The sequence below is a fragment of the Elaeis guineensis genome, chromosome 7 (assembly GCF_000442705.2).
Source record: "Elaeis guineensis isolate ETL-2024a chromosome 7, EG11, whole genome shotgun sequence".
Taxonomy (NCBI): Eukaryota; Viridiplantae; Streptophyta; class Magnoliopsida; order Arecales; family Arecaceae; genus Elaeis; species Elaeis guineensis.
The window spans coordinates 86,642,676-86,659,680 of NC_025999.2; the positions used below are offsets into that span (position 1 = coordinate 86,642,676).

General features: G+C 41.0%; 1 protein-coding gene across 1 annotated transcript; it reads left to right on the plus strand.

Moving 5' to 3' along the window:
• The first annotated feature begins 2,290 nt into the window (after window positions 1-2,290).
• Window positions 2,291-15,689, plus strand: LOC140859472 (uncharacterized). Its single transcript, XM_073261380.1, is given in 10 exon segments — window positions 2,291-4,268; window positions 4,271-5,095; window positions 5,098-7,053; window positions 7,056-7,606; window positions 7,718-7,953; window positions 8,044-8,185; window positions 12,163-12,349; window positions 12,439-12,777; window positions 12,877-13,568; window positions 14,400-15,689. Coding segments are annotated over 10 exon segments (7,254 nt in total). The 5' UTR covers window positions 2,291-2,614; the 3' UTR covers window positions 15,072-15,689.
• The last annotated feature ends 1,316 nt before the right edge of the window (window positions 15,690-17,005 follow it).

Below are 17,005 nucleotides of genomic sequence, written 5' to 3' on the forward strand. Positions count from 1 at the left end.
GTCCCGAGAAGGAGAAGTAATAGCCATAAGAGATAAGACTCTAAAGAAGACGGAGATTCTAAAGGAAAAGGGACTCAAGGAGAGACAGAAATTTGACCTGAAAAAGATGGGAATAACAACCTCAGATGCTGGGGCGACCGTCTGACAGAGTTTCAACATCAAGAAAGACAAAATAAAAAGTAAAAGTTTGGTTGAGAGTAATCCTATATATATAGGATCCCTCAACGGTCGAGATGAAGGTGATCGAATCGAAGATTTATCAGATGATGATACATGACAATATCTAGACCAACCATTAATCAGACGGTTCGATGCACCTGCCCCAGATCGAGCCACGTCACTCTAATCCGCATGAACATATCTGACCCAATAACATTCGGATATGTAGTACAAATCTACTTGTCAAAATCATATCGTCCGACACCAAATCGACTTTCGAAATAATGTCTAACACTGACAATTGATACCGAATTGTCTGATCAGTGTGATAGTTTAAAGACGACCATACTTGCCAAAATGATAAAGTAGCCGATCATCCATATCTCGAAGAAAGCGGTATCAAAATCGAAGTTCGATGTGATAGAAATAACTCCCTTCGTCCAATGTAACGAACCACATGACAATATACACATCGGTTCACCTTAGATTTGAGAGTGGGGGGCAACTATTGGGGTAAACCGACCGACCTCCGATTTTGATTGCCACAACTCTGACTGCGCATCAACTGATCATGCGGTTTGACTCTTCATCGATCGACTGAGCAAACCGCACCGACTTACTGTCAGCTGGCCGACTAATGTCAAATGATCGACTAATGATTCGACTACTACTGATCGACAGCGAACGACTTAGACCGTCGGTATAATAGAACTACTAGCCGACGGTCGCTCATAGAGTTTACCGACATATGACCGGCTAATCTGCTCAACATACCATAACCGTCAGTTATCAACTACGTGTCACGGCTATTAAGAAAAATTAACGCCCCACTAATTTCATATTTATGGTTCAATAATTTAGCACCATAAAAAGCAGGACCACATGCTCGACGGTTACACCAGAATCATCTATAAAAAGAGGATAAGTGAGCAGTATGGGTAAGCGAGTTTGGAGCTAGAACTCTGCTACTTTCTACATTCAAAAATTACTGTTCATCAACTTTTTTCTCTGACTTAAGCATCGAAGGGTCTCCATCGGACACCAATCCGGTCCGTGTGAATGCTGTCTTGCAGATGCTCATTTCGGACGATAGACGATGGAGAGTTGGCTGCAACAAATCTCAAACCAAAGAGACGAATAGTTTTAGTAACTTCAGAGAGCACGCAAAATAGCAAAATCAAATCCTTTAAGATGCTATTTAATAAGAGATGATATTTGACATCATCCCAGTGATGTGAGTTAGATGATACGATCATCTTATTTGGTATTATAAAATTCCATCTAATGATAAAAAATTCAGTGATAAATTCGATGATAGCATCACTACACAATACAGTGATGCTATCACCATACATATCTCAGGTGATAGTACATCACCGAGTATTGATGATGTGCTGAAATTATTTGAGAATAAAAATATTTTTAGTCAGTAAATTGAAAAAATAAAAATTTTCTTAATCTTTTTCTATAGATGCCTATCTACTAGATGTATTTTTTATATTTGTTGGTAGGTTTAGTTAAATGATATGGATATCTTTTATTCATTTATTAGATACTTATTTTATTTTTATATGTAGATATTGTTAATTCGCATGGATGGATCATGCTATATCTTTCGTGCTTTTTTTTTCTCAATTTATTTTGATGGATTAAATCATTTCTAATGAGTAATCCTGATATTGATGGTCAAAATTGGCTGAGCTTAATAAAATATGACTATACATAATATTATCTAATATCATTTTAATAGATTTATCAAAATAAATATCTATAATAATAAATAAATAAATAAATATTATTATTGTTATTACTACTATATATGTTTGTAAAAAATTATAAATGAAAAATATTTAATTAAATTATAAAATAATTATTATATATTAATATATAAAATTATTTATATATTTTATATATTATTATTATCATGATATATCAAATATAATAAAATTTTAATTTTAACGATATCTCAATAATATATTAAATATTATGATCATATATCGTCTCGATATTTATGCATCATTTTAATATTTACATCGTCCTAATGATCATGTCACTTGATTACACTGTAGATGGTATGCCAAACAGCACCTAGATTTGGTGTTCCATCCTCGCCATTTGGCCAAGTCCCAGCAAACATACGGTGAAAAAGGCTGCATTGTGATCGTACCGTTTCCAAACATCTCCCCCTCTCTCCGTTGGGCCTTTCGCTCACTGGTGTTAGGGCTTCCCGTTTCCGCTTCTCCGCGGCGCCGTCCTACCCCCCGGCTACCGCTAGCGCTCCCTGTCGAGAGGTAACCGCCTTCCTCACCACCACCTCTCTCCTGCCCCAACACCGCCCGTTGGAAACCCTTACTCTAGAGCGAGAGGAAGCTGCGGCGATCGATCGATCGATCCTGGGGTTAGGTTTTCTTCATGCGGTTTGGGAGCTTAGCGCCGGCTGGACACTCGTCTAGAGATGGCCCATCCCAGCAAGTTTGTCTCTGTTAATCTCAATAAGTCCTACGGTCAGCCTTCCTCCTCTTCCGTCGCCGGCCATGGCCGGCCTCGCTCTGGCAGTGGTGGGATGGTGGTCCTTTCCCGGTCCCGGAGCTCGGCTTCGGTGGGGCAGAAGACCACGCCGAGGCTCGCCGTTCCGGCCCCCCTGAACCTTCCCTCCCTGAGGAAGGAGCACGAGCGCTTCGAGCCGTCCTCCTCCGGGACCACTGCCGGCCATGGGAGCTCCGGGCTCAGATCTGCGTCGGGCCCTTCCTCGATGGGGTGGAGCAAGCCGGCCCTTTCACCGGCTTTCCAAGACAAAGAAGTCGGCGCCGGAGGTCAGGGTCAGTCTGGCAGATCAGTGATGATGGGGGATCAGCGGGCCGGCAGCCCTTACATGCCTCCCAGTTCCCGGCCTGCCGGGCAGCCGGTGCCGGTCTCTCCAGCTCTGGGTTTTTCTGAGAAAGCTGTGATCTTGAGAGGCGAGGATTTCCCTTCCCTGCAAGCCACTGCCATGTCGGTTCCAAAACAGAAGGAGGCCTTGAATCAGAAGCAGAGGCAGAAGCAAGTGGGCGAGCAACACTTGGAGCGGGGGGCAGAGAGATTCGAATCACAGGTAGCTCTTGAAATGCGCCCCCAGATGAGATCCTCTCGTGCCATTGCTCATACTGTGTTGGATGGTGATGGGGGCTTGAGCCGGCCGGCTGGTGGTTCGGAACATTCTCGGAAGCAAGATAGGTACTTGCCTGGGTTGCTCCCGCTTGTCCGGCTGCAGCACACATCTGATTGGGCTGATGATGAACGTGACACGGGCCTCAGCATTCCCGAAAGAGACAGGGATCGTGGGAATTCGAGGTTGGAGTCGGTTCAGGTCCATGGCCTATATGATGGAAGGGGGCCGCGTGATACCGAACCTGGTGGTGCTTCATCAAGGGAGCTTTTCAGAGGGGATTCTTTCGGGAGGGACGTAGTTCCTTCTAATAAAGAAGGTCGGGATGTTGGCTCATGGAGGACACCACTGCAGCAGAGAGATAGGTTGGGCACCCAGGAATCGGGAGTTGATGGAGATAGAGCCGATGTGAGGCCTTTTAGTACAAGCAGACAAATGGGTAGAGAGACTAATAATGGCCGTTCGCATTTTGGGAATGATTCTCGAGATGGCGGGACTCTGGATTCTTGGTATGCAAGGAAGGATCTGGGCTCAGGCATAAACTCTCAAAATGGGAGAAGTAGTGTAGCAGAAGCTTTCAGTGGAAAGGGTGCGGTGCAGAATACTCGTGGCTGGCAGGGTGATTTTCCCAGCAGCTGGAACAGAGGAAATTCATTTCAGAATAACCTGATTCTTAAGAGCTCGTTCTCTCCTGGGGGTAAAGGGCTTTCTTTGAATGATCCAGTACGGAATCCTGGTAGAGAGAAACGGCTGGCTGTGAACAGCGGGAAGCCATACGTTGATGATGCTGGTTTTGACAGCAGGGATCCATTTTCAGGTGGCATTGGAGATGTAAATGTTAAATTATTCAAGAGGAAGAAAGACACACCAAATCAGGCTGATTTCCACGACCCTGTCAGGGAATCATTCGAAGCGGAGCTGGAGAGGATTCTGAGGATGCAAGAGCAGGAGCGTGAACGTGTAATGGACAGCAAGCTAGAGCACTTGAGCTTGCTCGGAAGGAAGAAGAGGAGAGAGAGAGGCTGGCCAGGGAGGAGGAAGAAAGGAGGCGGTTGCTTGAAGAAGAGGCAAGGGAGGCTGCTCGGAGGGCAGAGCAAGAGAGGCTGGAGGCTGTGAGAAGGGCAGAGGAGCAAAGGATTGTGAGAGAAGAGGAAAAGAGGAGAATTCTTATGGAGGAGGAAAGAAGGAAAGAGGCTGCACGGCAGAAACTCTTGGAATTGGAGGCCAGGATTGCAAGAAGGCGGGCTGAAACTAATGCAAAGGATGATAGACTTCCCTCTGTTGCTGCTGATGAACGCTTGCCTGGCCTGGTGAAGGAGAGAGATGCTCCAAGGGTTGCAGATGTTGGGGACTGGGAGGAAGGTGAGAGAATGGTCGAACGCATTACTAGCTCTGCATCATCTGATTCCTCAAGTATGAACAGATATTTTGATCCAGGTTCTCGGCCTTTCTCATTGAGAGATGGAAATCCTGCATTTACAGATAGAGGAAAACATGCATATCACTGGAATAGTGGAAACAGCTCACCACTTCCTTTTCATAATCAAGAGAATATTTACAGAAGTTCAAAACGAGATGCATTTGGTTCTAGGAGGGGCTTCCCTAAGAAAGAGCTTCATGGTGGTCCTGGGATAATGTCCGTGAGGCCTTCTTCTAAAGGAGGGAATGTTGAACATTCACAGATGCAGGATGATTTCCGCCATGAAAGAGGGCAACAATGGAGCAGTAGCAGAGATGGTGATCATTTCAATAGGAACTCAGATGTTGATGCTGATTTTCTTGATAATGATAAGTTGGTGATGTTGGATGGGGACCTGGTAATTCTCATGGACATCCTCATTCTCCGTGTGCAGAACGAGTGTTTCAGAACTCTGAGATTGATGACTTCTCCTCCTTCACAAGAGTTCGTCATTCCTTGAAACAGCCCCGAGTTCCCCCACCTCCATCTATGACATCAATGCATAGAAGTTCCTACAGACCCACGGATCACCCGAGCTCATCATCATTTGTGGACAGAGAAACACCCCACCATCATTCAAGTAGAATTGAGCAACAAATCAGGCAGACGGGTTATGACAGAATGTATCAGGAAAACATTAGAGAACCTGGGACAACAGTGTTAGTTGAAGAGAATGGTGTCCATTTAGATCACAATGAGGAGAATAATGGCCCAAGATGTGACTCACAATCCTCTCTTTCTGTTTCAAGTCCACCTGGTTCGCCGATGCATCCTTCACATGATGAAATGGATGTTTCTGGGGATTCTCCAGCATTGCCACCATCTGCTGATGGGGAACAGACCGTGTCATCTGACAATGAGCACACTGAATCAGCACTGGAGGCAGGTAATCTTAATATGACGGCAACTTCGAGTTCAGTCTCTCATGGAGAAGATGATGAATGGGCTATTGATAACCACGAAGAAATGCAGGAGCAAGAAGAGTATGATGAAGATAATAATTACCAGGAAATAGATGAAGTTGCTGAAGGGGATAATGAAAACCTTGACCTGGATCAGGAGTTCAAACATTTGCAGTCAGATGTGCAGAATAAAGCTGGGGAGATGGACCAGGTTATTCTAGGTTTCAATGAAGGTGTTGAAGTTAAAATTCCTAGTAATGATGAGTTCGAAATGACTTCCGGGAACAGTGAAAAGGCAACCAAACAGGTGGATTCCCCAGGTTCTATCGAAGAAATGATTAGTAATGGTGTAGATAGATTAAAAGCAGACAATGCTCTTCTGGAGAGGTCTGCAAGCAACTCTTCAAAGATAATAAATGAAACAGAGAAGGCACTGCAAGATTTGGTACTTCATCCAGTAGCATCCTCCATTTATCCTCATGAGAGTGTTGAGGCATCTAATAGCTCCGGAGTGCCAGCTCAAAATCCAGTGGGATCTCTTCTAAGCTTGCCAATGCCATCTACATCCATAATCCCACCGGTCTTGCCCTCAGCATCTAGTGTTGCTACTCAGGGTGAAGTACCTGTTAAACTTCAGTTTGGTCTGTTTTCTGGTCCTCCTTTAGTATCATCACCTGTTCCAGCCATTCAAATTGGTTCTATTCAGATGCCAATCCATCTACATACTCAGGTTGGCCCTTCCCTAGCTCCGATGCACCCTTCACAGTCTCCAGTATTCCAATTTGGACAGCTGAGGTATTCACCACCTATTTCTCAGAGTGTTTTACCCCTTGGTCCTCAGGCTATGTCCTTTGCTCAGTCTCCTACTCCAGCCTCCTATTCTTTGAACCAGAATCCTTCAGGCTATCTACTCAATGAAGGACATCAAAACTCTTCCCAGAAAAACTTAGGGGATGGAATGCCTTCTGCAGATAACCAGGCTAGTCTTGCACAAAAGATTCCTGATCCATCCCCAGGGACCTTAAATTCTGAGCAGCTGAGTGCTTTGTCAGATTCTCCAAAGAAAGGAGTTTTAGCACCGCTGAATCAGACAGATCGGTCGTCCTATGGTGGTAAGAAAGCTACTGGTGAATCAACTTCCCAAACTGACCATCATAGTAATCAAGATGGCACTTCAAAGAAGAATTATAGATCAATTGCTAATAGAGAATCTCAAAATCAGCTAAACACTGAACCACAATCTTCCAGGTTCTCTTCAGGGGGGAAGGCTGCCACTGTGTCAAAGGCTCCTGGAAATGTATCAGGTGGCAGAGGGAGACGATTTGCCTATTCTGTCAAGAATGCTGGGTCAAAATTATCATTTTTGGGAGCAGAAACCTTACACACTGATTCGGTGGCTTTCAGGGAAGGACCCGGAGGAACAACAGGGGAACTGAGTTTAGAGTTAGAGAGAATTTTGAGATGAAGCAAACACAGGGCACAGAGTTATTTTACCATGCCAGGCAGGATGAGAGGCCATCTCTTTATGGGAGGACCTCAGGGATTTCTGTAAGGAATGCAGGTAAGAAGGATGTTATGTCCAATAGGTTGACCAGGATGATGAATGAACCAGATAACTTGAACTCAGGTGCTTCCAGTTCACAAGTGGTGAGTTCTGAGAGCAAGACAGATAAGGCCACTGGAAAAGAAGTGGTGTCAAAGAGTATAGCTTCTGCTGACAAGTATCATGGTCCAAAAGGAACTTTGAAAACAAATGGAACTTCTGAGGAGGATGTTGATGCTCCTCTGCAGAGTGGAGTTGTCCGCATTTTCAAGCAGCCAGGCATTGAAGCTCCTAGTGATGAAGATAACTTTATTGAGGTAAGGTCCAAGAGGCAGATGTTGAATGACAGGCGAGAACAGAGGGAAAAAGAAATTAAGTCCAGGTGTAGGGTGCAGAAGGTAATGTTCGATTCTAATTTTTGCTTGTATTCATGATTTCATCTCACGGGTATCCTTCACATGCTGCTGAAAAATATGCTTCATGTTTGTTTCTTTCACATGATCTAATAGAAGGTGCCTCGCAAACAACATTCCATTCCTCAAAGTAGTGCCGCCACATCCAACTCAAATAAAGCAGCAGCCTCTTTGGGTGGAGATCCTGCAGACAGCGTTCGGTCTGAACTTGTTGTCACAGAAGGAAGAGGATTTGCTAGCATTGAGCCATCACTTGTATTTATGGCCAGCACAACAACTCAGAATCTACCACCAATTGGCACTCCTTCAGTGAATGTTGATTCTGAAACAAGGTCCAACAATTTGACATATGCCTTGTTACTTGGTCAATTTATGTTTTCACTTATGCATGTTAGGGCCTTTATTCACATAGTCTTTCACAGGTCTAATCAGACAGTCCCTGCCCCTGACATATCTACTGCTGGGGCAAATCTTGTTTCAGACTTGCTTTTTGATAGCAAGAATGTCGCTCCAGACAATGCTTCATTGCCTTTGGGTTCCTGGGACAGTGCAAACTTAAATAAGGTTTATGTTTGACTTAATTTTACTTTGTTCTTTTGTGATTGGGTGTCTTCCGTTTCTCTATCTTGGTATATCTATTCTATATTTGTTTTTTCTAAGATAGCTATTTCATACAATTAGATATGGTGTTAATTTCTTAGTGATGGTGTTAATTTTGAGGCAAATTCTGTTTGGTTTCTGAGCTATCAGGATGTTGTAAATGTTGGATATGGTCTTGTTTGAAACCTGCTAATGACAGTTGCTCATAAGCATTTTGCCATTATGCTCAGGAAAAGCTCGACCTTCCAATAGCTACTTATATCATGAATTTGTAACAATGGATCTATTCATGGACAGAAACAGCAACATTTTCCTTTTGATGACCATTTTCAGTCAGATACTCTTTCTTTTTTTTTTCAAAGAAACAGTTGTTCTACACATCCTTGTTATCACTTAAATAATGAGTTCTTCTATTTCTTCAAATAATGAATGCTTGTTATTTTCTGGTAACTTGCATGTTTGTAATTTCCAGTTGTTTTTCATTTTTGTAATGGTTTTACCACTTGCCGCTGCTACTACCGCTTCATTAAGAATCTAAAGTCAAATAGCTACTTCTATTATTGCTACTTTTCAGCATAGTTATCTGAAATCTGTTTAAGACACCAATGAATTTTTTTTCTTTTGTTTTTTTAAAATACCATCATGCATAAACTTGTGTCTGAGGCACCTTTTCTATCATCTTTTGCTAGACTTTGCCTCCTTGATTTGCACCTGAATGTTCTGTCTTGCTTTATCCAATCATATACTAACATTCAGAGGTTCTTGTTGTACGTGAGCATGCTATCTGAGTAAATTCTGCACATCTGTACCTTAATTTCTGCAAATGTTACAGATTTTGATCCTTCTTTCCACAATTTAATTTCATTCTTTTATCTTCCCCTGCTGGATCTTGTATTCCTCGGCTTTTGAACATGACTTTTTCCTTGTCATTTCATCTTTCTGATTGATCTTCTGCAAGTCAGGTGCCACTTCTTACTTGGGCTCCTTCAAATTTTAAATGCGCATAACCATACCATCTCATTTGGTCTCCACTGCTTGTCCTCATTAAATTCTCTTTCTGCATATCTTTCATATACTCATCTTGATACATTGATATAAGGTGGACTTATTTTGACGGAATTTGTGAGAAAAACTGGAGATGAACTTGCATCTGCAGAGGTAACTCTTAATAGGAATAGTTGGAGAAGGATGTTTCATAGTTTGAATTGTATGTATTTGGATAAGATTTCTGTATTGTTGTTAATACTGACATGTCTGCAATGTGATTACACTGTAGCATATTCACTTTAACTGTTTGATGTTGATTGCAGCTGTTTCTGTGGAATATTATTTAGTGCTAACATCTGAATTGTGTTTATTTGCAACTTCAAAGATGGTTGGAAATGTGTATTGGCAAGTATAGAAATCGTGCTTGTGACACAAAGATACAGCATTTTGCACTGTTTATGACAAAAGTATAATATTTTCTGTTGTAACTAGTTTTGATTTTATGTTTTGAAAAATGGAAATGTCAGTGATTCCTTGAATCTTGTCAAACATGTCTACCATCTGCCATAGCAGCATCACCATTTCCTTATTAGATGCCATTAATGCACATTTCTTGAAACTCAATTAGTATGATCTTTGACTTTGTTCTGAAGGTTTAGGAGTTAGGAAGAGTGGAATGGAGGTTGTGAGAAGGAAAATGAGGAGACCTGCCTTTATAGTATTGACTATTAATGGGAATAATGTCAAAGAAGGTTCATGGAACTAATCCAAGTATGTGGATTGAGACTCGTGACCTTCTGTATCATTGCTAATGCTGTCAGATAATTCTAACAAAAAAAAAAATCCATTTTCAGTTTGAGAAAATTCTCTACATGTCCGCTATCAGTTGCAACAATTTATTTAGCATCCTTGTGCATATTTCTGGTGTAGGTGTGGTAGCAACAGTGCTTGCATATCCAACAGTAGCTGGCGTTGTGCATGGGCAGGTTTTAGGCCATGCTTGAGTGATTTCTTTTGTTACATCATTTCGCATTCATTAGGCACATGACTTTGAATTGTAAATTTCTTGACAACTGGTCGGTTTGATTTGATAAGATAAAAGCTGTAATTGCCCTCAAGTCTTTGATGAGCATGTCCACATCTGTGTGAGTTGATTGCTATCAGTTTATCCTTATTATATACGGTTTCTGCATATTAATATACTCATTTTTGATAGTTAAAGCACAGGTTTGGCCTTGTACTGGAGGGTTGGGACTTAGAAAACAGGAGCCAAGATCTTGTAAAACTTGTATGGAACCTGGAAGAAAACTATTGAAGAAAAAGCTTTAATCTGAATGATTTGCTATTAAAACCGGCGACTAAGAGTTCACGAGAGAACAGAGGTTTGCAAACTAATCCAAGGATCCGGGATAAGTTTTGTATGTTAACAATAATAGCGAAAAATGTTTGTAACATAATCATGACATATTCAGTTTGATTGGTCTCTCCCCAACCTTGTGTTGCCAATTGCAACCACTTAGTTATCGATTTGTGGAATAGGTATGGTTCCAATAATGTTTGTAGTTTGCAAAATGGTTGGCACTGTATACTGTAGAATGCAGAGACAGTGCTAGTAACATAAGATTTTATTCCATGGAGTGCTCTGCTAACTGGTTTCTGATTGGTTGGAATGTGGTTTTCTGATTAAATCATTTCTTCTTTATCGGATGGTTAGGTTTGATAGTGCGACTTCATAGCTGCAGATGTTCTTGTTGTCCTGTCACACAACTGGAGTACAAGTTAGTTAAATCATTAAGGGGTTGGATATGTTTCCAGCTAACGCTTGGATTTTGTATTTGTGCTTGATTTGTTTTGGTATGGAGAGTTGAAAGAAATGGGAAGATATGGATTTGGTGTTAGGTTGCAAGGTGGAAGAACCCTCATTGGTTCTGTATGCCATTTCAACGACACTGTGCCACACATAAATGGTATCAGCTGTTTGCAGAGCCACTCTTAATTCAGTCATGGATATCTCTCTATCTCCATCTCTACCACTCATTTTTAATTTTACATACATGACTAGAAGACAAAACTTCTGCTGGAGTTGGTCCTATGAAAGACAATCATTTAGCCAAAATTGCTATTGACTTTTTTTTGTTCCAGTTGTTCACCCTATGTATGCATGACAAACTTTGAGAATTTTTGTGGATTTTGTATGAGTTGATCACCAGAAGCATGTTACATCTTTTTTGCTCAGACATTATGGCTTGAAGTTACATCAATAGATAGCTCATCAAGTATGGAATAGGACATTGCCTCTGCACTTTAATACTTGAGAACTTGTATGAATTGAATGATTTTACTATTTGTGGAAGGCCACAAGCCATCCATTTTTATTATCTGTCAACCTTAATGATTATATGCACGAATAAATGTTTGCTTGTCTGTTAAATATCTCACATGAACATGGCATGTTTAACGGATTCAAGTTTCATTATCTCTATTTTGTTAAACTTGAGTTTTACTAGGGCAACAACAGTAGATGCAGCTCTGCTGGCTGCTATGAGAACATTGGTTATTCTGCTAACTGATGCATCACCTAGATAGCCTTTGTAAATAAAGCTTGGTTAAAAACTTTAGCCTATTGATCTGGTTGGATGGAATTGGTCTGTCATGATACAAGCTTTAACGGATGGTCACATAGAAGAGGAACATTTATTTTCTGTCTGTATTTAGGGATGCCAAAGCAGATAAAAAATTCTCGACAGGCCTATCTGGAAAATTCATGTCAAAACAATGCAAAATTAGGCCTGGATAGGTGTTTGGGCTGGTTGATTTTCACATCTATCTATATTGAAATTGATTTTACCTTCAGAAGTTGGCATATTAAGTTTTTATGTGGTTTAGCTGATGTTTGATGTCTTATGATTTCTGTGGTCATGCACTTTCTAACCTATGGATACCAAGTTTTTTAGGTGATGGCCTTGACTCAGACTCATCTTGATGAAGCTATGAAGCCAGCACAATTTGATTCACATCTGGCTTCTAGCATGGTCCTAGAGCCACATAAACCCACAGCATCTATCATGACTCAAGAAAAACCTCTGTGTTCATCGACATTTCCCATTAACTCCCTCCTTGCAGGGGAGAAAATTCAATTTGGTAAGCAATTTTCTGTTGAATTTTTGACTTTTATGTAATTTTGTTGGTCATGCTGTTTGACTTTCAAAACATATTTTCACTGAGTTCAGGAGCTGTTACATCACCAACTATTCTACCTCCTGTGAGCAGAACTATCTCTAATGGACTTGGGCCTCCAGGTTCATGTAGGTTGGATGTGAAAATTGATCGCAACTTACCTGCAGCTAACAATGATCGCAACATGTTCTTTGATAAAGACAAGCATCCTAACGAACCTTGTCCAAATTTAGAAGATCCTGAGGCTGAAGCTGAAGCAGCTGCTTCTGCAGTTGCTGTGGCTGCTATTACTAATGATGAGATGGTTGGATCTGGGATGGGTGCATGCTCAGCTTCTGCTTTAGACACCAAAAGCTTCAGTAGTACAGATATCACTGGATTAGCTACAGGAGGTGATAAATCAATCTTTTTACTTCTCGATCCAAAATTGTACATTATATGCTTTAAAGCGTCCATGCACGATAATGATTGAGCATTAAACTTTGCAATAGGTGTGACAACCAATCAAGAAGTAATTGGTCGATCAGCTGGTGAAGAGTCCTTGACTGTTGCTCTGCCAGCAGATCTTTCTGTTGATACTTCACTCTCACTGTGGCCTCCTTTGCCCAGCCCACAAAGTTCTGGACCAACGCTTTCACATTTCCCTGGAGCTCCGCCTTCTCATTTCCCCCGCTTTGAGATGAGCCCAGTGTCAGGGGGGCATATTTTTGCCTTTGGATCCCATGATGAGTCAGGTGGCACCCAGGGACAATCACAAAGAAGTACCACTTTAGGTTCTGGTCTGGTTGGGCCTTGGCCGCAATGCCCTTCTGGTGTGGATTCCTTCTATGGCCCTACAGCCGGGTTTGCTGGTCCTTTCATCAGTCCTGGAGGAATCCCTGGTGTTCAAGGGCCTCCTCATATGGTTGTCTACAACCATTTTGCTCCAGTTGGACAGTTTGGGCAAGTAGGCCTAAGTTTTATGGGTGCTACTTATATTCCTACTGGAAAACAACCCGACTGGAAGCACAACTCAACATCTTCCACAATTGGTGATACTGAGGGCAACCTGAATAATCTAAATTTTGTTTCTGGTCAGTGCACCTCACACAGCATGCCTACTCCTCTTCCGCATCTGGGCCCAGGATCACCTCTCATGCCAATGGCTTCTCCTTTGACCATGTTCGACATCACCCCATTTCAGGTATGTTTATCTAAAGAAAAAGCAAAACTGTAGCTGTTATAGATGTGAAAGGGATGTAAATCATTTTTATTTAGGTATTTGCCATCAAGTTAATTGTAGAAAGATGGAGTGAGGTGGACAGAAGTATGCACGTTCCATATCATGAACTTTTTCTAGGTAGCATTGCTAAATGGTGCAATGTGGTGAGGTCATCGTCATTGAGGCATGTATGGGGTTTAGTATCTCAATTAGGTCTAAGAAGCTAGAGATTAAGAAAGTCTTGAGTGGAAGTGCCGAGAAGGGACTTGGGAAATGCTTGGAATGATGGAGAATATGAACCTCTATCAAGCATATCCAAAGAAAGAGTACCATAGCGCCAACTCAAGATGGATGGAATTAAGCTTGCGATATGAGGGTCGGTATATGGGTTAAGGGGTTTGGATTGAGAGTTAAGAGACTGATGAGACTTCTATGTGTTTCATACATGTACTTCATATTCTGATACCAGTGACTCCCAACACACACGTGCACGCATGCGGACACACATGCACACACTCATAAAATAAACAGTCTAGAGGGCATGTGGAACATCTTTCACAAGGATTATGTATCATTCCTTAATGCAGGGTTAAGGAAGAAAAAATGTTATGCATACTAGTGATGTTAAGGAGTCAAATCATAATGCTGCCATTTTTTAGGTACCTGAATACTATCAGTTTAATAATGCCGATGACTTGAATCTTTTCTTTTTTTTTTTGGTCCCCTCATTTGTCAGTGTTTTGTAATCTTTGTTAATTATTTTTTCATAGGTTTCATGAATTTGACTTTGAATTAAACATGTCATCTTTCCAGTCATCTGCCGACATACCAATGCAAGCTCGCTGGTCTCATGTACCTGCTCCACCACTCCACTCTGTTCCACCGTCCATGCCACTGCAGCTGCATCATGTAGAGGGTGGGATGCCTTTGCAGTATAACCATAATTTGCCAGTTGAGGCATCTAATGGAAATAACAAGTTCCATGAGCCTCACTCATTAATACTGGATGATGGCACTAGGAACATTCCAATTCAAAGTTCTACCACCAAAAAATTCTCGGGTGAGTTGGGTCTGGTGGAGCAACCAACTTCCAGTACTTCCAATGCCCAGACTGTTAGGCCTTCATATAACCCTGCAAGTGGTAACAATAGCGAAGTGTCAAATCTGACCAAAACCTCAACAAGAACTACTATTACTGGTGGCAGTGAGAGCAGCAGTGTTGGGGAAACTGGCGGTCGGACTTCAGGCCCTTCATCAAAGACTCAACAGCCAGCATTATCAGGTCAGCAGTACCTTCCTCCAATTGGATATGCTGATTACAGAAGTGGGGCTTCTCAGAAGATAGGCTCTGGGGGCGAATGGCACCGTAGGACTGGATTCCAGGGAAGAAACCAGGGTTCGAGTGCAGACAAGAATTTTGGCTCTGCCAAGATGAAGCAAATATACGTGGCTAAGCCATCTAGTGGACCTGCAAACCCAGGGTAGATGATGTGCAGTTTCTCCTTGTCAGGATCACTCAGCTTCGATTGAGCTGACATTTCTGTCAGCAACCAGGAAAGAAAAATTTATGGACTGGACCTGTTCTACTAGCTGCTTCTTTTATTTACTGATGTTCTTTAAGTGGTAGCTTTATCTCTTCTCTGGACGTTTTTAGAACTGACAGATTGATTGGTGAGAAGGGGCACGTCTCGTTGTGTCATTATACATATTATTTGCCGTTGTTGGAAGCATAAATATGTGGGCTGAGATTGGGCTTTTCGATCTCCGAACCCTGGCTGTGATATTGTTGTGCAAGACCTGTTTGGCTGGTCTCTCTACAGTAACTTTTATTTCTCGGGTTGCAAAAGATGGACAGCTGTAAGAAATCCAATCAGAAGTTTGATAATTTTATTTAGTGATACTAGTGAGATAGTGCCTGTTGGAGTCTTCATCTCAATTTTCTTTTCCATCCTGCATGATGTAAGATGATTTTATGCAGTCTTTTATATGTACTCTGCCATGCCAGAAACTCGAAAAAATGATGCTTATTTATTGGTAAAAGACTAGCATGTGGAGATTCCATTTCAACTCAAGATTTGAAATAATGTGAAGAGGATTTCCATACTTTGAATGGCTTGTATGTCCCCTTTGTTTTGTGCGAGCTAATTTACGAATTTTCATGTTCTCTGGCATGGTTTATTACTTGGGATGGAAGTTGGTTTCAATCTGATATTTAATGAACTGTCTCGCTAGACGAGTCTATAGCACTTGATTAATCTTAGCATTTCATCACTATAGTCTAACCAGAGAATTTTCAATTGGATTTATGCCCTGGATTTAGTTTGTTGTATCAGTGATGAAATTTTATGGCTGCTTGCTCGGAATAATTTACCTTTGATTGGAATATCTGACAGTAATTAGTAGATGGTGACTATTAAATTTGGATGAAGACTGATACTGAGGCTGACTTGTTTGGTAACATGAGGAAATATTACATTAGGGATGCCTGGAGCACAATATCTTGCATAAAAACCTCGATTTTTTGGGTCCTTTCTTCTGTATCAAGTGGATGTATACCGTGTTCTCAACCCTCTCTAAAAGCATCATATGGGGACGCCAAAAACTTGGCATGAGCAATGCTTGTGATTTACCTAAGCAATATTTGATGGATGGTCGTAATTCCGTTAACCAAGAATGTATGCAGTAAAATTTCTTTTAAAAAAGCTGCAATATATCTGATAAAGTACTTGCCCATTTTAGGTTTATATACTCTTTAGTGAGAAACGTTAACGTGAGGGTATATATAGTATAAAGAATTTTCAAAATTCTTCGCGCTTGCGGTGTAAAAAATTTAACATAAAGTGCACCACTTCGTCTGATTGATCCACGTAGTCATCATTTTTCAATACATATTTAATACTTGTAGATCGACTTTTCGTTTAAAAATTTTGTATGACGAAAATGTCTCTATTCTTTGAAAAAATTATGATATTCTATGTCCATATTATGACATTCTGCATCCATAATATATAAAGGATGTCATAATTTTTTCTAAAGAACAGAAATATTTTTATTATTTAAAATTTTTAAAAGAAAAAGTTGACATATAGATATTAAATGTGCGTTGGAAAGTGGTTGGATAAAAATGTTCCCTTTATATTACAATATCTTAGGCCATATTCTGACATCCTGGATTATATTACGCCACGGGATGTCATAATTTTTTCCAAAAGATAGAAATATTTTTATCATACAAAATTTTTAAATAAAAAAATCGATCTACAGGTATTAAATGCGCATTGAAAAATGATAACTATGTGGATCAATCAAATGAGATGGTGTCAAATTTTCTACACATCCATGGTGAACAAAGAATTTCTCTAAAGAATTTACGTATCATGGGCATTTTAGATGGTTTGTTCAGGAGATAGCGTCCACAA